Source organism: Topomyia yanbarensis, chromosome 3 (assembly GCF_030247195.1).
Source record: "Topomyia yanbarensis strain Yona2022 chromosome 3, ASM3024719v1, whole genome shotgun sequence".
Lineage (NCBI taxonomy): Eukaryota > Metazoa > Arthropoda > Insecta > Diptera > Culicidae > Topomyia > Topomyia yanbarensis.
The window spans coordinates 251,854,714-251,878,374 of NC_080672.1; the positions used below are offsets into that span (position 1 = coordinate 251,854,714).

Below are 23,661 nucleotides of genomic sequence, written 5' to 3' on the forward strand. Positions count from 1 at the left end.
CATTCAAACTTGGGTATAATCAGTCTATCTCTTTCTTTGCACTACATCGGTGTAGCACCAAGAAAAAACGAAAACGCCAATAGTAACATGTGATATTAATATTGAAATGAAAATTATATTCGGTTGTCAATCGTCATCAAGAACAGTTGTTAATTTTTTCAAGGAAGCTGTAAAGATAAAGTAATTATTACATAGAGAATATTGATACGAAGCATGTACTCCAGTCCAGGAAAAACTTCAATCAGCCTTTGTCGAGATAAATTAATGAAGAAATAACAACGAGAGTGTGAATACCGAGAATTTACTCCAGCCCGAGAAAACTTCGTTCGGGTACTGCTGCAAAAATGTGCGCACATTTTCGGTGCCGCTGCAAATAAATTTCTTACACCGCAAGCCAGCTCCAATTCGATCCAGAAACTCACTGCCGCAGAACCACCCTGTGCGCTGTGGCGAAGCATCGCACAAAGCGTGATACGATGAGAAACGTCAAAATCATCCGGTTTCTGTTTCCATTTCGCTGATGCCGTTAGTGTTACTACTGGCGACCGATTTGTTTTGGTTTGCAACTTTTAGAACGTAAGCATGGAATCGGCACCGCGCGAGCTTTCTATGGCTGAAATTCGCAATTTCATGCTGAAAAACAACTGCAAAGTGACCAATCACGCCTTGGTGAAACATTTTCGTGCCTTCCTGACCAATAAAGAAACGCAAGGTTAGTAAATTACATTGCTGCCGTTATATTTGTGTGATACCTGACTCAACGCCAAACTACTTGTTGATTCACCCGAATCAAAGCGTTTTGCTTTCATAATTGAAATTTGATATCTCATCGACAGAAGTAATGCAACTGACGAATGATTATTTCATTTCAGAAGAAGCGAGGAAACTCTTCAAGAGCTACGTCAACACACTAGCGTCAATCAAAAACGAAGGTAACGAAAAGTATCTGATTTTACGAAAAAAGTATGTCACCGAGTGTCCAAGTGAGGATGCGCTTAATACTAGCTACCCGATGAGCCCGGGTTCGCGCTCTCTGACGACAGTACCGTCCGATAACGAGAGTTCGCCATTCAAACTACCTCCACCATATCGGCCACCGCCTGAAGTTCCGGAAATAAATAGTACTTATCCGTATCAAGGGAGTCCCCGTGGAAGCATAGCTTTGTCGCGCAAAAACAGCTCCGATGCTGGTCGTAGTGGTTCTGAGTATAGTTTCGGTAGTGAAGTGATGAGTTCGATTGATTCGCGTAAAATCGGTTCTGTTGTAGTGCGAGCTGACAGTAGTGATTTGCGTAATCTGCCCGAAGTGACCCGGAAGGCAAGTGTAGAGTTATACCGTTTTGATGCCCAGGAAGAACCGGCACCGGCGATACCACCACGGAAGCGCTCCAGTGTCGATCATTCCAATTCTAGGCAGAGCTCTGCTGAAGAGAAAATTCCAGATCCGGTGAAAAGTGGTTCGTTTGATGCAGTTACAGTTGATACAGAATCAAATAAGGAAAACAATGCTCAGAGTGAACCTGCAAGTAAAAATGAGGCAACTATTAGCGCGGAACAGCAGGAAGAAAATAAACTGAGTGTTAAGGAGAAAATGTTGAAATTTAATCGTTTTGCCTCCGAGGAAGAAGCCAAGATTCCTTCGCCAATTGGGAAAAAGAAACCGGAAAAGGTAAGTGCGATAATTGTAGCATTGCAAACATTTCAAATCGCTAATATAAAAAGCAGATTTATATGCCGTGAATTTCTTTTATATTTATTGTTTCAAATGTCCATTTTTCCAGCCTTTCAAAATATGATCACATAAAGGTACCATTGAACTCATGCTCATTAGGATTAAATATTATAATTTTTTTGTGTCAGCGTCGACATTCGTGGTAGTCGTGGGATACGTGCTGAGTATAATAAGAATATGTTAGACATTTTCACAATTATATTGAACATAACCAGTTAATGAAGCATAGTTTTCTTAGCCTTCCGGCAGTCGCGCTGAAACACTGAGTGCACGTTGTTCTGAAAATTTAGGGAAACTGCCTTAGAGCACCAGCGGGTGCTCGTTCAGTGAGCCATTTGCGCAACTTCCGGAGGGTTAAATGAGAAAGGCACAATCGCACCACTAGGTGGAATAAAACAGGTTTTTTTGCCTTTCTCATATAGAGAGGTTATGCAATCACTCTAAAAATCGTCAACATAATCACGGCCCGGAGGGCCGGGAGTCATACCATTTGACTCAGCTCGTCGAGATCGGAAAATGGCTGTGTATATATATGTGTGTGTATATGTGTATGTGGGAAAAATATCACCTCTGTTTCTCAGAGATGGCTGGACCGATTTGCACAAACTTCGTCTCAAATGAAAGGTAAAACCATCCCATCGGCTGCCATTGATTTTTGTTGTTGTTTGGACTTCTGGTTCCGGAATTACGGGTTGAAGAGTGCGGCCACACAGCCAATTCCCATATAAACTGCCTGCGTTCAGCAGTCGTCCCGGTCCTGTATGTGTGGGTGAAGAAGGGGTCTTCCAAGCCGCCTTTCTCGGCAATTTATCGTCCAACTCTCGCCGTAAGCTACTACCGTCCCGTTCCTGCTCTCCGCATCCCACCATCGGGGTTCAACGCATACTGGGACGCACCGCAGTTGGTACTATGGAAGCCCTCGATCCCCCCGCCACAGTCGAGCAATTGCAGCCAGCGATCATCAGTCGTCCCGGTCCTGTGTGTGGGATGGGTGAAAGGGTCTTCCAAACCACCACAAATGGCAAGTATACATCTGATCCGAACACTTCAAGCGCTGATGTATTCTTCGCTTCCAGTAATTTGCCTTTTGCTCTAACATCTTGTGACCAGATGTCAACCATTTCTTTTGCCGATGATGATCGTCACATTCTGCGGCGCGATGCAGTTGATTCGCTCTCTGCAGAACCTGATCCGTCGTCCAATAACATCGAGATTTACTACCAGAATGTTGGTGGCTTGAGTTCATCAACGGACAGCTATTTGCTCGCGACCACGGGCTGCTGTTATGACGTCATCGCCTTAACCGAGACGTGGCTCGACAACCGTACTCTATCTCGCCAGGTGTTTGGTTTAGAGATGGGCAAAACAGTTCACTTCGAAGAACCATTCCCGATCGAACAGTTCTGTAAAAAGAACTAGTTCGCATGAACCGTTCTTTCGCTCAGCTGTTTTACCGGTATCTAGTGAATGGTTCTCAAAACATTTGAATCTGGGAGATGCAATAAAATTTCTACGCGAGAACTCTCACAGAACGATTGCTGTTATATTTTTGTATGCTGAACGGTTTCACCAAGGGTACGAGTTCTTTATAATGACATAAGTAGAGAGTGAGATCAATATTTTTATTTAGCTTGTGTGTCGTTCTTCGCCCGGTTCCATACTAATGTAGTTTTTGTTTGAAGCGAAACTGAGTCAGTTTCTAACCCCAACTGCTGTCAAAATGTATGAACTGACAGCGGTTGGGGTTAGAACATGACTCAGTTTCGGGTTCAAGAGAAATCGCCATAAGAGAGCATCGAGAGCGGTTTGAGGGACAACAAGTCAGTTTATTTCAAGGGGCGAGTCGCTTAGCACAAATCGAATTGTGCCTACAAACAAACAGCGTGGTAGCTTGTGCCGCAATGTGCCTCGATGTGCATAGTGTTCAGTAAAACAAAAGCAATGGTTGCTACGATTTTTTAACTACAGTTTGTTGACAGTTTTCGAGTTGTCAAAAGTGTGCCTCATTGTGCCACATATTGTGGTAACGAGTGAAACGATCGTGTATTACTGTGAATCGTATTTTTATACCGTGTTATCATAGGTGATACAGTATGTATGGCACATTGTTCTAAGCGACTACGTTCACCTAAAAATCGGCTGTGTCAAACGGCTTTAGGTGATGTTCAGTTCATTCGTTTTAAAGAGAATTGAGAACTACCGTTCTTTTAAAAAGAACTTCTGTTCACTCATCCTCTTCGAAGAACTAGTTCGTTTGAACCGTTCGCGAACGAATGGCCCATCTCTAGTTTGGTTCAACATTTGATGTCTTCCGCTGTGATCGCAATGCCCTCAACAGCCACAAGACATCAGGTGATGGTGTACTCATCGCCGTTCGCCATGGTATAAAAGTATACACCTAACTTAAATATTGGTAATAATTTAATATCTCCCCAATAAAAGTAGACATTTGGAAATTGATAAAATTAAAAAGTTCACGAAAAACGGGAAAATTACCATTCGTGAGGCAGATTTCTCAGACACAGCCGTCATTAGAGGGCACCTTAGTCGCTCAATCACACACGAAAAGTCATAAATAGAAGCGACACATGTCCGTTTAAATCAGTTGTTGCTAATATCCCATACGAGCAACATCATCTCCGGGCGATGCAATAAGCGCTATCGATTTATTTATTTATTTATTTATTTCGTCAATCGATGTAGACTACAGATTTCCTTAATTACTAATGTGTATATTTCGTGAATTTAGTATAAATTAAGCAATTTCGGCTTTTACTGAATCATCCTCTTACGCGTTAGAATTTCTTTTGTGTATAAAATATTGCTTTAGTTTCAGTTTAGACATTGTAAAATCAATTGAGTCGCAATAGTGATTATAAATAGACATCATTCGATTTATGGGGCTATATTTTGCATAGTTTGTGCGAAAAGGAGTTATTGAAAATATACTTCGATTTCGTAGCTGTCGTGAAGGTGCATAAAAGTTCAATTTGGATAAAATTTCAGCTGAATCGATACGATGCGAAACGATATTATTAATGAATGAGAGCATTGCAAATTCGCGACGCTCCTTTAATGTTTGAATATTGATAAGCAAGCAGCGTGCTTCATAAGATGGCAGAGGGAATGCTGTCCATCCTAATTTACGAAGGGCAAATAATAAAAACTGTTTTTGTACCGATTCTATTCGTTCTTCATGTCTGCTTGAAAAAGGACACCAAATAATACTGCAATATTCCAATATCGACCTAACATATGCAATATATAATATTTTTATTGTATAAGGATCTTCAAAATGATAGCTAAAGCGTTTTATTAAATTGAGCATGTTGTTAGCTTTGTGTATAATTGTGTTATAATGATCAATAAAATTTAACTTTGAATCTAATATAACACCTTCAGCAACGTTGGCATTTGCACACACTCGCACCTAAGTGACTAAACCATATACGGTTAGTTTATAAATAGAAGTGACGCGCACACGTTTTAATCAGTTTTTGTTCTGATGTCGAACGGGTAAGATCATGGCTGCAGCGTCTGGACGCTAAGCGGTAGACGCTATGCATTTTCGGCAGCGGTGGCCGTGTGCGGATTTTTCGAGTACCAGCACGGTGTCAGAAAGATTTGCAAAGTGGGTGGGTGGGGTGGTTTGGATTTAATTCAATACGGCAGAATGTGTGCTGCTTGAGAGTGTTGCGTTGAAAAAAATATTTATTTTTATGCATGCGTGTGCGTTATAACTTGTTAATCCATGTTTACGGCGCTTTGTAGCTGCGTAGAGTAAAGAGCCTATTGGCTTTCATATGTTTCATATTTCGGTTATATGTGATATATATTTCGGTTATATGTGTTTTATCAGTAAGGCATCTGATAACGTGCTTCTGTAGTTATTGCACTGTTTAGCAGCGTAGTATTTTATATAGGAGAGTACACTCAGGTTTTTTTACGCGGTTTTTCTTGCGCGGTATTTTTTTACGCGGATTTTGAAATTTACGCGGTTTTCATTTACGCATTTTTTTTTTTAAATTTACGCGGTTTTCATTTTGCGCGGCCTGTATCCCCCGCGTAAAAAAACCTGTAATTGCATCGGAAACAATCACATTCCTAGCAGAACTTTTTGTTTCATAATTTCAAACACTTTTGTTTCGTACTGTACAAAACGGAAAATTTTAAAACAGAACTTACCGCCCCAGCAGCAGTTTAAGCGGGTGTTCTTTTTCGATTAAAATTCAAGCCATGTCTTAAGAGTATTTGTCCTGCCCTATGTATTTAAAACACATTTCTAATCGCGTTTCAAAGTATACAACAAATAGAACGTATACCAATTTTAATTTTAAAATAAATCTGTTTTAAATTATGAAACAAACCGCTGTACTGAAGATATAATTATGTCAGTCCTATTACTACATAAAACACCTATATAACATAAAACGCTGCAGAATTGGTTTAATAATACAATGTTTACACTACAGAGTTATAACACGTTTTAATAATTAGCAACAAGAAAATGTCACCAAGATAGCATAAAAACCCGTTTTAACCGGTAGTGCGAACGTTGTATAACAATGTAATTTATCAAATAATTTAATTTGTTCAACCACCAATCGATCAAGAAATACTTAACCTTAAGATTGTTTACTTAAGTTCATTAGTACATTATTGAAAATTTAAATGGAAAATGAAATTTCATATTTCATGGAGAATCTGTATATTTCCGTTGGCGAGCGTGAGCTTCCTCATCACAGTTCTCAATATGGAACTTTTCTTTTGAATATATTTTCTGGACAGACCAGTCTATTTTTACTAGATGGATCAGCCAAATAATGCCAATCACCTAGTGAGATACTTGATTAATTGTAATAATAGGTTACCGTTAAATGACCTTCAATAAATTATGTTTTAATGGGGAGGGTATATAGCAAATTGTAACATATGAAAATAAGCGAGTGAGCATGAACGTGAGTCGATATATGTGATAGATAAAATTCATTTGCACGCTCTTGAAAAAAGCTACATTTTTAATGTCACTGTGGTCGTGTCCTGTACACAACCCTTTAATTTTTTTAATGATTTTAACACTTCCCACCTCTTTGGTGCCGTTTTGTCGCATGATTGGTTCGTTGCATCAAATCATCTTTCCCTCAATCTTTGCAATTATTTTAAGAAAAAGAACATTTTACATAAAAAGTATTCTATTTTTCTAACGTATTAAGCACGTATGTACTGATTCAACGTCAAAATCAGCGAGAAAGTTTTGAATCCCCTTCGGGTCCTAAAGAGGAAATAATTTTGCCTTAGGAAAAAAGATATCGGTGCAGCCTAGCGTATGAAATTTCATACCTTGAACTACCAGCAGAATTTTCACAATTGTTTCACCAATTTCTTCCATTTTTTCGCACTGAGCCACATCTTTCACACCTTTCATGGCCATTCGTTCTCAATCCGAAACAAGAATTAGTGATTTAGAAGAGAAATTTAATAATATGTACTGTTCATATTTTGATTTGAATTTTGTCTAACTATGACATTCGAAAACACAATTAAATTTTATAAAAAAAGATTAATGAACATACACATTACAAATTATAGGGTATTTTTTAACGTTCACAGAAAACCAGAAGTTTGAAAACGCTTTTATTGTATAACAAGTATGATCCTGAAATGTGTTGTTTTTGCGTATGAAATTTCATACGCTAGGTCATAATGGGTTAAGCAAACTGAATCAGAGCATTAATTCATAAATATAGATTGGCACGGCTTGTAATGTATAACGAACAGACAATTAGGGTAATTTCGGGAGAGATGCCGCACTTTCTATATCTCGTATATAGGGTCACTTTTATACTTTTTTTATTTATTAACAGATTAAGGCCGAAGTGGCCTGTGCCGTATACAAAAGATTCCTCCATTCCACTCGGTCCATGGCCGCGCGTCGCCAGCCACGCAGTCTGCGAAGGGTCCGCAAATCGTCTTCCACCTGATCGATCCATCGTGCTCGCTGCGCGCCACGTCTTCTTGTACCGGTCGGATTGCAATTGAGAACCGTTTTCACTGGGCTATTGTCCGACATTCTGGCTACGTGCCCGGCCCACCGTAGTCGTCCGATTTTCGCGGTATGACAGATGGGCGGCTCCCCCAACAGCTGATGCAACTCATGGTTCATTCGCCGTCTCCATGTGCCGTCTTCCATCTGCACTCCACCGTAGATGGTACGCAGCACTTTCCGTTCGAAGACACCAAGTGCGCGTTGGTCCTCCACGAGCATTGTCCAAGTCTCGTGCCCGTAGAGAACTACCGGTCTAATCAGCGTCTTGTAGATGGTCAACTTCGTACGACGGCGAATTCTGTTCGACCGAAGTGTCTTGCGGAGGCCAAAGTAAGCACGATTTCCTGCCACGATGCGTCTACGAATCTCTCTGCTGGTATCATTGTCGGCAGTCACCAGTGAGCCCAAGTACACGAACTCTTCAACCACCTCGATTTCGTCGCCACCGATGCAAACTCGAAGCGGCCGGTTCTCATTCTCTTCTCGTGAACCTCTTCCTATCATGTACTTTGTCTTCGACGTGTTGATGGCAAGTCCGACGCGCTTGGCTTCTCTTTTCAGTCTGATGTAGGCTTCCTCCATCTTCTCAAAGTTTCGTGCAATAATATCAACGTCATCGGCGAAGCCAAGTAGCTGAACGGACTTTGTGAAAATCGTACCATTCGTGTCGATCCCTGCTCTTCTTATTACACCTTCCAGCGCGATGTTGAATAACAGGCACGAGAGACCATCACCTTGCCGTAACCCTCTGCGTGATTCGAAGGGACTCGAGAGCGTCCCTGAGACACGTACTACGCACATCACCCGATCCATCGTCGCCTTCACTAATCGCGTCAGTTTGTCCGGGAATCCGTACTCGTCACTTTTATACGGTAATATGATATTGTGAGTTTGTCTTTCGAAGAATTACAACACTGGAGATGTAAAATAATCCTTATTATTAACTCACAAAATTTTTATTATTGATTATGTGCGTCCAGTTGCATCACGGAGTGCCGAAAGTTTTTAAGTACCGTATTAAAATTTCGTTTTTTAAAATAGTTCGATTTTTTTTGGTAAATCATGTATCGGTTGAATAGCTGGGACCTTTTAGAAGGCATTCTGATCATGAGCACGGTCATCCATAATTTCAGAGGGAAATGTCGTCGTGCGGCATCTCTCCCATACAATTGGGAGAGATGCCGCATCAAAATTGCGGGTGAGATGCCGCACTCGATGGCGGAGGACACGTAGCTAAAATGTATTTTTTCTCCTCGGAATATCATTATATGATCATTTGCGTCAGGTATAGATTATTAACCCATTATTGCCCAACCTACTATATATAGTAGGTGCTAAGAATAACTCCTATTACTCAATTAATGACGCAGAATAGGCATTATCAAAGAGTTAATATTGTTCATATACTCTTGCAGAATATGTTTAGAGAAGTTATAGTGGTTTAACCAGTGTTTATGTTTTGTTTTTAATCAATTTTTCCTTAAGGGGTTACACATTTTTGTTAGGATGAAAAAAATCGAATCTGTGTAAATTAGATATTTTGAAACTACATACGCTGAGGAAAATTTTCTCAAAGTTTCACTAAGATCAGAATACTACAACTTGAGTTACAGCTATTCATAGACCGATACCCATTGACCACTCGTAGGCGGTGCGTAGTGTTTGATACGCTAGACCGTTGACACGCTGCACCGACAGTAAAACTTGATTATCTCGGAGTTGTATTTTGTTGAAAAGTTCATCCGCGGCTATCACGATATCTCAGGAACCGATACACCGATCAATCTTAAATTTTCACTGGTTGTTCCTTATCATATCAGCTACTTTGAGTACAAAAATAATTTTACTGGAATGAATACATCATTTTTCTTCGATCGGAAAACACAATTTGTGATGCGCGTGAAAAATAAGTTGGGCAATAATGGGTTAATAAGGTATATCCACAAACTAACGGACCTAACACAGTGATATATAGGAAAATGAGTCAATTTATCTATATATCTAAACGGGCGATATTTATCTAAGTTTTAATTTCGGTTAATTCTTTAAAGTTTCAGGCACTAATTTTAGTAAACGCATTGATTTGTAGTGATGTCAATCTTGGGATAAAAATGAAAATTTCGACAATCAATTCGCTTTTTAAAATGAATCTTTCAAGAACAAACCAAAGTTATATGAATACATTGTTGGAAGAAACAACCAAAAACTGTTTTACAATATATCGCTTGTATAAACATATAACTAAATAATACCCTTAATTAAGTTACTCCAACTTAACCGTTACACAAGGTTGCAAAAGAAAAATATTTTTAAAATGTTGAATAAACGCCCCCCAAATTACCCTACAATGCCTGTGTTTTGGACAAGAAGCCGTTCATCAATGAAGAGCAAAGAATTGATATTTAACCCTTAAACGCGCAATGTTGTTTTTAAAACAACATTGTGAAAATCATTTCAAATTTATCACAGTAACGTATTGAAGCTATGGGGCAATATTTGCGGCTTCGAGGGGTAAACTAAACAACATTGGAACATTCCATCGGAATATTGGAAAGATTGTAATTTTTGTCGCCTAGTCCAACTACAAAATGTGGTAAGCCAAGAACATTTTCATGATGAGGAAGGTGAGCTCTGCGGACCCGGTATAATAGATTATCTAGTAAGGTACTACAATCGAGTTATACACCGTATTTCATTTTCAAACGTTTTTCCGAAAGTAGAGTTTTTTAAGCGGTCAAGTAAGACTTTTCATAGAAGTACTGGTCCGATTTCAATATTTTTTTCTCCAACTGTTCAGAAAATATACCGCTATGTTTGGTAGAAAGGGATGTCCAAATGTCAATTTGTTCCATTTTTATGGTCCTTAATAGGCGTAAATATTGGAAATTTTAACAAATCGTCACACAACTTTTACAAATTATAAAATAAAAGAAATCCCTCTCGTCTAACACAGCCAACGTGACTATGATAATAAAAAATATGAGTTTTCTGATTACAGATTACCCAATTTGCCAAAACTTTACTTAAGCGGGACTCATGCAGTTTCAAAATCAATGTCATCAATGAATTTTCAAGCTCGCTAGAGATTTTTCTTTTCGTCTTAAAATGTAAAATTGAAAAGTCAGAACATGTATCTTCAAAATGAAAAAAAAAATTAAAATCCATTGAGGAGATGCTTTACAATTTATTCCCAAAAAAGTGCTCAATTTTAGGCCTCGCGAGTAGAGAACCCCCTTAACTCTTTAGAATTAATTTTCGTATAACCATGAGTAGAGGACCCCCTTAACTCTTTAGAATTAATTTTAGTATAACCATGCCTTAAGCAATTACAACTGCGCCAAATATTTGAAAAAGAAAAAAGGACAATTTCACTCCAAACCTATGTGAAACAGCACACGATCGTACGCTGTGCATTGGGTAGCCTTTTCACATCATCCTCCTCCTGCAGCCAAACCCAGCACGCATTCCACTTTAGGGACCATTCATAAATTACGTAACGCTTTTAGGGGGGGGGGTGTACATCAAGTTGTGACATGTTGTGACATAGGGGGGAGGGGGAGTTAGCTAGATCGTTACGTAACATGTTTTCATCGAAGAAAATTTTTTTTTTCTCGGAATTTGTTACGTAACAGAGGAGGGGGGTATGAAGAAATTTGTGACAATTTGTTACATGGGGGGAGGGGGAGTCAATTTTGGCCAATTTTTGCGTTACGTAATTTATGAATGGTCCCTTATACAAAAAATTCCCATAAAGAGACCTTCTCCAAATTCAGTGAACGTAGCATTCGGAAGGGTTTACTTCATCCGTCGAACACAATGCTGTGTGATCTATTCTAAGCCAGATTGTGCCAGCCTTTACTCGACTGCGCCACTTATCAGGCTTCGTATTCATCGCAGAACAGATAGCTGTTGATGAACAAACCATTATGAGATTCGCATCACAGCACAAAGCGAAACTGGAAAAATCGACATTTACTCAGCAATCTGCAAGCTCAGAATCAAGTTTGTAGCAGGTACCTACAAATGTTGGTATAGACTTTCCTCGGTTTTGTTTTATGCCAAAGCTTATTTCGTTTTGCTTTGTTAGGTTGATACTGTGCACCACGCTTTGTATTCACCGCGTTTTGGTTCATGTGTATGCTTCAATATTTAACTTTTGAAATGACTGAAAATCGAGCCGAAAGAGGAAGGGCAACAAATCTTTACGGGATGACACATTTTAGCGGCTTGTTACTAAAAACCTGTTTTAATTCAACTAGTGGTGCAATTGTGCCTTTCTCATTTGTCCAAACTACGATTTCATGACTGGTTATGTTCAATACAATGATGGAAATGTATATTACATATTCAGTACGATTTGCACATACATACAATGGATCGACAGCCAAGATCTTGAGATACTATGTGTCGACACCGAAACCAGTGGCGGATCAAGAAGAAAGATCCGGAGGATCCGGACCCTGCCGAAAATTTTCAACTTGTTAAGAAATTTTAAACTAGTTTTTAATGTTAAAGTAACAACCCCTCATTGCATACTCCTACCTAAGCCTTTTTAGGTAAAAAATGGGAGGGGATTAGGTTGACGATTTTTAGAGTAATTGCGTAACCTTTCTACATGAGAAAGGCAAAAATGTGTCAAAGTCCAAAAAAGGAAATTTTGGTAAAAAATTTTTTCGAGATTTCATCAAATCTCAACATTCCTTGCATTTTATGGTCATTTGGCATCAAAAATACAAATTCGATTTTGAAATTCTCCCTTACTACCCCCTTTGAGAAGTTTTCATTTCACTTTATATGAGAATTTGCTGTGAGGTCGCACTCTTCAACCCGTAACTCTGCAACCCGAAGTCCAATCAATAACCTTCTGTCTACAAATTTTCTAACTAATAACCCTCGAATCGATCTGAAACATATCTCGGAAAATGAAAAGCGAAATAAATAACTCCAAGCAGCAGTGTAGCCAAGAGGAGGCTTTGGGGTTCAACACCAGCCCCCCCTCAAAAAAAAAATAAATGAATAATTGGATTGAAGTTAAAAATTGAATGATGCTGACAGATTTAATTCAAAATTACAATAATATACTAAATATACACTAATATACTAATTTACAGCATTTTTGAACTAAATAAGCTGGTGGTTATTTTTAATGTAAAACTGTGTGCTGAATCCGGAAATAAAGTCCAAAAAATGTACAGTAGAACAATTTTCGAGTTACAGTAAAAAAATGAATTTCACCTCCAAAACAAAACGTACGTTCAGTAAATTCCAAATATCTTTGGTTGTAGTGCATCGATATGAAATATTACTATGTTGAATTAAAAGTAATTGAATGCACTTTCGATTGTTTGAACATTTTGTTTTAGTGCAACTACTGATTCTGACGTTATTTACGAGTTTATTGAATTGTTTCTTAATTTGAAAAATGAGCGATTGGTCAATATTTTGGGCAAGATGAAGCAATCCTAAGAATTGTATTTTTATGGGTCTATTAAAGCCTGCTAATAACCAAAAAAATAAACACTTATTAGTTTAAATCGGACGGAAATTGTGAATATAATTCAACTTTCTGCAGAATAGGAATTTTTGAGTTTCTCTGGGTCAACTTATTGAACCGTCTCGATTTCAATTTTTTAGGGCTTGTTTTATAATATATGATGGATTCTCTGTCAGCATTCTGTTAAACAAGTTAATTGAAGTATTAAAAAAAATAATGTGGGGTAATATTCGAACTCGTTTATTCAAATGTTTTAAACCTTCTGATAACAATAATTTCAGGCTAAGTGCAGTAATGTCATCAAAACAATGGCATTAAAAATGCGCATAATATTTTCATGTGTCATACAGAATCGTATATGTACAAAATAGGTTGTAAACTGCACGTTCCACAACGCCTTGATACACATACATAATGACTCATCCACTTATTTCATCACGTTTTGTTTTACTAACAATTTATTTTACGTTAATAAAACGTCTAGAAGTTTCTAATTTGAAATTATATTGGATTCACATTGGCCTCTACGACCGATTTTACTGTACTGATTCACAAAACTTCAATATACTACAATACATTGCGTAAAATATCTAGGTACGAATTCTACGTTCTTCAAATCATTCTGAAGTTCACATTTTGAGATTTTCAACCTAAAATAAAAAAATAAGTCTTGCTCGATGTCATACATAATTTAAAAATACAGTTGTTTAATAACATCAATATCAAATACCTGCCTGAAAACATTCCAATAGACACTCATTCCAGAGTTCTGATATCAATAATAATCCTAAGCTTCCCTATCATATTTAGCACACACACACACACACTGCTCCACCGGAATCGCCGAACAGATCTCGACATCTGGCTGGTTGGCTCGGCCTGAACCTTAAGCCAGGTTTAAACATACTGGTGAACCTGGTTTAAAAGTTAAGTGAGGGTGAAGAAATCGGCCCTTAATCTGTTAATTGGTGCAGTTGTGGAAACGAAACCAATATACAGTAAACGCTCTATATTGTATTGTAACATTTGACTATTTGATATTTCGAGGAATCTTTGAAATAGTAATTTTAGATAATCGATTAAATTAAAGTTTTCCCCCGCCTAGTATTTTATAACACCTCTGGCAAGCTTCTTAACCCTCCCGATTTAAACGTGTCCGATCATCTTCGATTTTGATAATACTTTCAACATTTCATTAGTATAGGGGACTAAGGCCGATGACAAGCTGAAGCGGAAAGCGAAGCGTTTGCGGACGCGTCATAGTGTTTTGCCGCGTTCGCCCCGCTTTTACTATGACAGTATTACGCGTTCTACATGCACACACCAAAGAGATAGGTCAAACGCATTCGCTTCGCCTACCGCTACCGCATCGCAAATCGCGTAAGCATGTCATCGGCCTAAGGCATTTTTGTTTTATTCATTTCGTTTATTTGATAGGCACAAATGCGTTAGCTTGGCGGTGCCGAATTCTTTTGTTTTTACATTTTGAATATCTTAAAACTAGGAGGTTACAATGTTGAAATATTTTTTTTATAAAAGAGAAAAAATTTACAGCTATCTTAAGACTAGAAAAAAAAATTTTTTTTATGAAAAATTTTAAAACAAGGAATTCAATAGTAATAGTTTTTTAGGAAATATTTACAGTTATCTTAAAACTAACAATATAGTTTGGTACACAAAGGGGGGAACAAATATTTATGAAAAATTTCACAGATGTTTTAAAACTAGGGATACAATTCTATTTACAAGATGGGGGACAATAGTTTTAACAAAGAGTAGAAATTACAACTATCTTAAAACTAGGAATACGGAATACAAATTTGATTTTTTATCGGATACTTATGCTTGGTCATTTCCAAAATCGGTGTAGAAGTAGTTGTATCATGGACAGGGGAGAGAAGGCGTAGATGGTGACCGGTAGAGAAGAGCAAAACTTGCAACTTTCGGGCAAACGGGAGATCAGCGAAACAAATTTGCGCCTCAGTCTAGTAGGTCGGATTGGCGGATGGTATTCTTCGGACCCGCGGGGAATCCTTCAAAGGGAATCCTTCGGACCTCGAGTCGCTCTCGCTTCAGATTCCGTAGTGATAAGGGCGACGGCGGTTACATAGTGGCAGTCTGAAGCTTATCGGTTCCACACGGCAAGAGGAAACTTCTAAAAACGAGAAATAAAAAGAGAGGGGCTAAATTGGGATATTTATCGTTTTTATGAAAGTATAAATAAGGGACATATAGGGGAAATCACGATTTGCCAGCATATCTCGGACTGGGACATTGGGTGGTCTACCTCGGGCCCGAAGGGAATCCTTTAACTGAGACCTGGCGTCCAAATACCCGGCGCATACCCAGACAACGTGCTCGATGTCATGATAGCCCTCGTCACAAGCGCACAGACTACTCTCCGCAAGCCCAATACGCCGCAAATGTGCATCTAAGGTGTAGTGGTTGGACATAAGTCGGGACAATAAAATCCCGACCCACATCCATCCCCCTGAACCAAGGCTTCGTTGATACCTTTGGGATAATCGAATGTAGCCATCGTCCAAGTTCACCATTGCTCCACGAGGTTTGCCAACTGTTGAGTGTCCTCTGACGACAAATACTAAAAAAATCGTTGAAGCAGATTGGTCTTTCGTATATGTCACCATTTAATGCGCCCACCTTTGCTAATGAGTCGGCCTTTTCATTGCCCGGGATAGAACAATGAGAGGGGACCCAAACAAAGGTAATCTGATAAGATTTTTCAGATAACGTACACAAGGACTCCTGTATCTTCCCCAGAAAATACGGGAATTGCTTTTTAGGCTTCACCGCACGAAGAGCCTCGATAGAGCTGAGGCTGTCCGAAATGATGAAGTAGTGATCTGTGGGCAGAGTGTCGATGATCCCAAGGGTGTACTGAATTGCAGCCAGCTCTGCGACGTAAACTGAAGCGGGATCATTGAGCTTGAATGAAGCGGTGATAGTATTGTTGAAGATACCGAAGCCAGTGGACCCATCGAGATTTGATCCGTCAGTGTAGAACATTTTGTCACAGTCGACTTCTCGGAATTTATTACAAAATATATTGGGGATCACTTGAGGGCGTATATGGTCCGGGATTCCACGAATCTCTTCCTTCATGGATGTGTTGAAGAATACAGTAGAATCAGAAGTATCTAGGAAACGAACACGGTTGGGAGTATACGTAGAAGGATTAATGCTCTGTGCCATGTAGTCGAAGTACAAGGACATAAATCGGGTTTGAGAATTAAGCTCGACGAGCCTCTCGAAGTTTTCAATCACCAACGGGTTCAGAATGTCGCATCGGATGAGCAATCGATATGAGAGTTCCCAAAATCGATTTTTTAGCGGAAGAACGCCCGCCAGCACTTCGAGACTCATCGTATGGGTCGAATGCATGCAACCCAAGGCAATGCGCAAGCAACGATACTGGATTCTCTCCAGTTTGATGAAGTGTATGTTCGCAGCGGAGCGGAAACAGAAACACCCGTACTCCATCACCGACAATATCGTTGTTTTGTACAACCTGATCAGGTCTCCTGGGTGAGCACCCCACCATGTTCCAGTTATTGTTCGGAGAAAATTGATCCTTTGTTGGCATTTCTGTTTCAGATACCTAATGTGACATCCCCAGGTACCTTTAGAGTCGAACCAGACCCCGAGACATTTAAATGTGAAAACCTGGTTGATCGTTGCACCCATTAATAGAAGCTGGAGTTGCGCCGTCTCACGCTTCCTAGAAAAAACAACCAACTCAGTTTTCTCCGTGGAGAACTCAATACCCAGCTGAAGAGCCCAAGCAGACAAATTGTCCAATGTATTTTGTAATGGTCCTTGCAAGTCGGCAGCTTTGGGCCCTGTAACAGAGACCACCCCGTCGTCTGCAAGTTGCCTTAGCGTGCATGAATTGGCAAGACAATCGTCAATGTCATTCACGTAAAAATTGTAGAGCAGGGGACTTAGACATGAGCCCTGGGGAAGATCCATGTAGCTAAATCGCGATGTTGTTAAATCGCCATGCGAAAAGTGCATGTGCTTTTCAGACAACAGGTTTAGCAAAAAGTTATTTAAAATTGGTGAAAGACCTTGCTGGTGCAGCTTCTCTGACAGAATGTTGATAGAAACTGAGTCAAAAGCCCCCTTAATATCCAAGAAGACTGATGCCATCTGCTCTTTGTTAGCATAGGCCATTTGGATTTCTGTAGAAAGCAACGCAAGGCAATCGTTCGTCCCTTTGCCTTTGCGGATCCAAATTGTGTATCTGACAGTAAGCCATTTGCTTCAACCCAATTGTCGATGCGAAACAAGATCATTTTCTCGAACAACTTCCGAATACAGGACAGCATTGCAATCGGCCGATACGAGTGTGGTCGGAGGCTGGTTTTCCTGGTTTTTGAATGGCGATGACCTTTACTTGCCTCCAGTCATGAGGGACAATGTTACCCTCAAGAAACTTGTTAAATAAGTTCAGCAAGCGCCTTTTTGCAGTGTCAGGCAGATTCTTCAGCAAGTTGAATTTGATTCTGTCTAACCCTGGGGCGTTATTGTTGCATGATAAGAGAGCAAGTGAAAACTCCACCATCGAAAACGGTGTTTCGTTCGCGGTATCGTGAGGAGACGCGGCGCGGCACGTTTTCTGTACCGGGACAGAGTCCGGACAGATCTTCTTGGCGAAAGCGAATATCCAACGGTTTGAATATTCCACGTTCTCGTTGGTACTATTACGGTTACGCATACGTCGAGCCGTACCCCAAAGAGTGCTCATCGCTGTTTCTCTCGTTAACCCGTCGACGAACCGGCGCCAATAACTGCGTTTTTTGGCTTTCATTAGACTCTTCATTCGCTTTTCTAACGACGCGTACTGTTGATAGCTAGCGGGTAACCCGTCTTCCCGGAAGACCTTATATGCAGTGGACTTCTCCGCGTACAGCTCTGAGCACTCTTTATCCCACCACAGGGTGGGAGACCGTCCATGGGTATTCGCGCTGGGTACTGGTTTAGTCTGAGCTTGATTCGCACTGTCGAGAATCAAGCCAGCCAAAAACCTGTACTCTTCCTCCGGAGGAAGTTCTTGAGTGGATTCGATTTTAACGGATATCGCGGTCGCATAACTCTTCCAATCAATGTTCCGTGTGAGGTCATACGAGGCATTGATTGTTTTCGATGGTCTTGAACCGTTAGCAATTGAAATCACGATAGGCAAATGATCGCTACCGTGGGGATCAGGGATCACCTTCCACATGCAATCTAACTGTAGCGATGTCGAGCAAAGCGATAAATCCAACGCGCTTGCGCGTGCTGGTGGTGTAGGAATCCGCGTCATTTCTCTCGTGTTTAAGATGGTCATGTTGAAATTGTCGCAAAGATCTTGGATTAATGTTGATCTGTTATCATCATGAAGACAACCCCATACCGTACCGTGCGAGTTAAAGTCTCTCAGAACTAGCCGCGGTGCCGGTAAGGATTCCGTGATATTACAAAGCGTTCGGTGCCCTACCGAGGCTCTAGGAGGAATGTAGATGGAAGCAATGCAAAGGTCTTTACCTTTGATTAAAACTTGACAAGCGACAATTTCAATGCCTGGTGTCGAAGGGAGGTTAATTCGGTTGAAAGAATAGCACTTTTTGATCCCCAAAAGTACTCCTCCATAAGGGTTTTCTCGATCCAGACGGATTATATTAAAGTCGTGGAAGTTGAGATTTATATAAGAAGTTAACCAGGTTTCACATAATGCGAAAGCATCACATTTTAAACTGTTTAGTAAGAATTTGAAGGAATCGATTTTCGGGAGGATACTTCTGCAATTCCACTGTAGAACAGTGATCGAATCGGTGACCTCGTTCGATGACTTAGTCATCGAAGGATACGATCGCTGCAAGGAGGGGCCATTTAGTAGTCAACTGCTTCAAAAATGTTTGCACTATAGGGAGAAAACGTATCAGAAGGCTTTTAAGAGGATCAGTAACATTGAAAGCTGTGAAAATTAAGTCCACTATGTCAGAAAATTTCATTAGTCCGTTACTGGACTGAGTATCTGTTTGAAAAACGGGGACACTTGGGGTTTTTGGTGTCCCTGGAAGTGGTGGGTACTCCTTGTTAGAATTAATATTTCCAAGTCCTGGAGCAAATTGCTTCGGCTTTTGTGCATCACTTCCGTTGGATTTATTGGTTGTAGATGGCGCACTCTGAGTGGACGACACCTTGGCACCCTTACGAGGCAATGTAGGGGAGGCTAGATTTCTCCTCTTCCTGGATTCCCCTGGGTTAACCAATGATGTTCCCTCTTGTGGGTCGTCAGATTCTTGCTCAACGCCAAAAGAGCAAAGGAATTTTCGGAAGGGACAGATGGCGAAGCATTCTTTAGCATTTCTGCATAAGAGTGCCTCGAGCGATCCTTAAGGGAGCGCTTAATTTTATCCCCGCGCTGCTTGTACACCGGGCATGACTTAAGAGCATGCGGAGGGCCCCCGCAGTAAATACACTTCTCAGTTTCTCCACCGCAAGCATCATCCTCATGCTCTCCCTCGCATTTGCAGCACCGTTTTTTATTGCCACAATAAGTGGCTGTGTGGCCCAGTTGCTTGCAATTGCTGCAGTTCATTACCCGCGGTACAAACAGGCGAACGGGTAAGCGAATTCTATCCAGGAGGACATAGTTGGGAAGAGCAGACCCGGAGAAAGTCACCCGAATCGAGGCTGACGGAGAGTAAGTTGTCTTATCATTTTCTGTTTTTGCGGAATACAATTGCTTGCATTCCAGAATCTTCACCTTTTGAAGTGAAGGGTCCTTAAAGCAGCCAACCCCGTACTTCAACAGGTCTTCGCACTTTAGACCCGGTTCGGCGACTATTCCATCGATCTCCACTGCCCTACAAGGCACATACACTCTGAATTGTTTCGTAAAACGCTCGCTGCGAGCAATCTGGTTTGCCTGATCGAGGTCATTTACTATAACGCGTATCTTATTGGCTCGAACACGTGTTATCTGAGCTACGGCCGGGTAGTTAGCAGTCAGCTCCCGTGATATTTCTAGAATATTTGGCGATTTCGTGTTGGGCCGGAAATACACCACCCAGGGTCCATTTGAACTGGCTGGGTATGTTTTAATACGGGGAGGACTGGGGGAATCAGGGGAGGGAGTAATATCGGGTTTATCCGGTAAATCCATGGGAATATCATTCCCATCCAATGTTCCTTCGCCCTCGGCCATTTAGGCACGAGGATAGCACGTGGTGTAAACGAGAGATGAAACTTGTATTCAGGGGAAAAGGGAAAAGTAGACCGATCGGGAAAAGGGAAACGAAAGAAAGAAAAATAATACTTAGCTTATATAGCGGCGTGTCCGGCAATTCTGGTATTCACTTCACCAGCCTGGGCACCGGCGAACAAAGACTGCCTCAAACAATAGTTGACCTTCACTGACAATATATATTCTTGTTCACTTTATGCACAGCACCAGAAAACGAACTGCTTCGATCGAGAGCTCGGAGAGTTATCTAAGGCATTTTACACAGGCAATCAAATCATTTTGAATCAAAATGTTTTTTGCCTTTCTCAATAGAAAGGTATTGCAATTGCTCTGAAAACCGACTTTTTAACGGAGGCCCGGAGGGCCGAGTGACATATACCATTCGATTCAGTTCGTCGAGTTCGGCAAATGTCTGTGTGTGTATGTATGTGTGTATGTATGTATGTGTGTGTGTATGTGTGTGTGTATGTGACCAAAAATGTCACTCATTTTTCTCAGAGATGGCTGAACCGATTTTGACAAACTTAGTCTCAAATGAAAGGTGCAACATTCCCATAGGCTGCTATTGAATTTCTAATGGATCCGACTTCCGGTTCCGGAATTACAGGGTGATAAGTACGAACACGCAGAAAATGTCGATTTTAATAAATTCTGCAATGAATGTATAAAGGTGAAAAATTTTCCAAAATATGACCACAACTGCTTCGATTTGTAGTATTAGGTCACTAACATCCATTTAAAGTCTATTTGGCCACATTGGCCACCATCCTCGGTTCCGGAAGCCCCGGCGGAAGTATCTAAATTCAGAATAATAGTCACATCGGTTTCTCGGAGATGGCTAAACCGATTCGACTAAACTTGGCCTTAAATGAAAGGTATTGCGTCCCCGTAAATGGCTATTTAATTTCATCCCGATCCGACTTCCGGTTCCGGAGTTACAGGTTGTGGCGTGCGATCACATAGCAAATTGTGATTCAAACCGATACTCCGATGAAAGCAAAAAAGGTAAAAATTTCGCTAAAATGTCTCTCAAACAACTTAAATTTGCTGTTCTAGGTCACCGACGGCCAACCAAACTTTCGTTGACTACATTAACCACCATAGACGGTTCCGGAAGTGCCCGGGAAAAGCGGCCATCTTTCAAAATTTACGAACTCACATCAGTTTCCCTGAAATGGTTAGGCCGATTTTCACAAACTTAGTTCCAAATGATAGCTATAATATCCCCACAGATGTCTATAAAATTTCGTACGGATCGCTTATATGGGTCTGGAAATATAGACTAAATCGTCCGGTCACATATGAAATTCCCATATAAGCCAGAACTCAAATTTTTTTTTCAAAGGGGGGACCCCATGAAATTTCAGAAATCGAATTCGTATTTTTGATGCCAAACATCTTTAAAATGCATGAATCGTCAAGATTTTATGTTATCTCGAAAAAATTTTTTTTTGTAAAAATCGACTTTTTGGGACTTTGCCGATTTCGCACCTTTTTGCCTTTCTCAATAGAAAGGTATTGCAATTGCTCTGAAAACCGACTTTTTAACGGAGGCCCGGAGGGCCGAGTGACATATACCATTCGATTCAGTTCGTCGAGTTCGGCAAATGTCTGTGTGTATGTATGTGTGTATGTATGTGTGTGTGTATGTGTGTGTGTATGTGACCAAAAATGTCACTCATTTTTCTCAGAGATGGCTGAACCGATTTTGACAAACTTAGTCTCAAATGAAAGGTGCAACGTTCGCATAGGCTGCTATTGAATTTCTAATGGATCCGACTTCCGGTTCCGGAATTACAGGGTGATAAGTACGAACACGCAGAAAATGTCGATTTTAATAAATTCTGCAATGAATGTATAAAGGTGAAAAATTTTCCAAAATATGACCACAACTGCTTCGATTTGTAGTATTAGGTCACTAACATCCATTCAAAGTCTATTTGGCCACATTGGCCACCATCCTCGGTTTCGGAAGCCCCGGCGGACGTATCTAAATTCAGAATAACTAGTCACATCGGTTTCTCGGAGATGGCTAGACCGATTCAACTAAACTTGGCCTCAAATGAAAGGTATTGCGTCCCCGTAAATGGCTATTTAATTTCATCCCGATCCGACTTCCGGTTCCGGAGTTACAGGTTGTGGCGTGCGATCACATAGCAAATTGTGATTCAAACCGATACTCCGATGAAAGCAAAAAAGGTAAAAATTTCGCTAAAATGTCTCTCAAACAACTTAAATTTGTTGTTCTAGGTCACCGACGGCCAACCAAACTTTCGTTGACTACACTGACCACCATAGACGGTTCCGGAAGTGCCCGGGAAAAGCGGCCATCTTTCAAAATTTACGAACTCACATCAGTTTCCCTGAAATGGTTGGGCCGATTTTCACAAACTTAGTTCCAAATGATAGCTATAATATCCCCACAGATGTCTATAAAATTTCGTACGGATCGCTTATATGGGTCCGGAAATATAGACTAAATCGTCCGGTCACATATGAAATTCCCATATAAGCCAGAACTCAAATTTTTTTTCAAAGGGGGGACCCCATGAAATTTCAGAAATCGAATTCGTATTTTTGATGCCAAACATCTTTAAAATGCATGAAACGTCGAGATTTTATGTTATCTCGAAAAAAAATTTTTTTGTAAAAATCGACTTTTTGGGACTTTGCCGATTTCGCACCTTTTTTCAGTTCAATATTACCGTGGCTGTTTTTTTTTTCAAAATTTTAGAACTCGAACTCTTTTAATGAATATAAACAACGCACACATTCTCGTGATTCATGATTGAGAAAGGCACAATTGCACCGCTAGGTGGATTAAAATAGGTTTTTAAAAGGTGTTTTAAAAGGTATCCCAAAATAAGTTTCAGGGAAGTAATCCTTCTTTACGTAAAAATATAAACTGCTTAAAATATTCTTTGCCAGCGAATGCCTAAATAGTAAGGAAACATTGTAATTCTAATACTATCTTGGAGAAGCTACCAGTAAAAAAAGCTAACAACAATTTTTGGTCTATTATTTGGAAAGATGAATATGAAGAAAATGTGCTTTCAATAGTTTTTGCATTGAATTTACAATAAGCGTTTTAGTACGTCTCATTCTCCTGATATAATTTGTTATATCCACCATTTCTA

At 40.2% G+C, this 23,661-nt stretch overlaps 1 protein-coding gene across 2 annotated transcripts in view; it reads left to right on the forward strand.

The window, feature by feature from the left end:
* The first annotated feature begins 455 nt into the window (after positions 1–455).
* The window catches only part of LOC131687743 (uncharacterized), a 261,534-nt gene continuing 238,328 nt past the window's right edge, over positions 456–23,661 (forward strand). For both annotated transcript variants that reach the window (XM_058971833.1, XM_058971834.1), the window contains exons 1-2: positions 456–712; positions 873–1,669. In XM_058971833.1, coding sequence (XP_058827816.1) covers positions 583–712; positions 873–1,669 — 927 coding nt within the window. In that variant the 5' untranslated portion in view covers positions 456–582. The remainder of the gene's footprint in view (positions 713–872; positions 1,670–23,661) is intronic.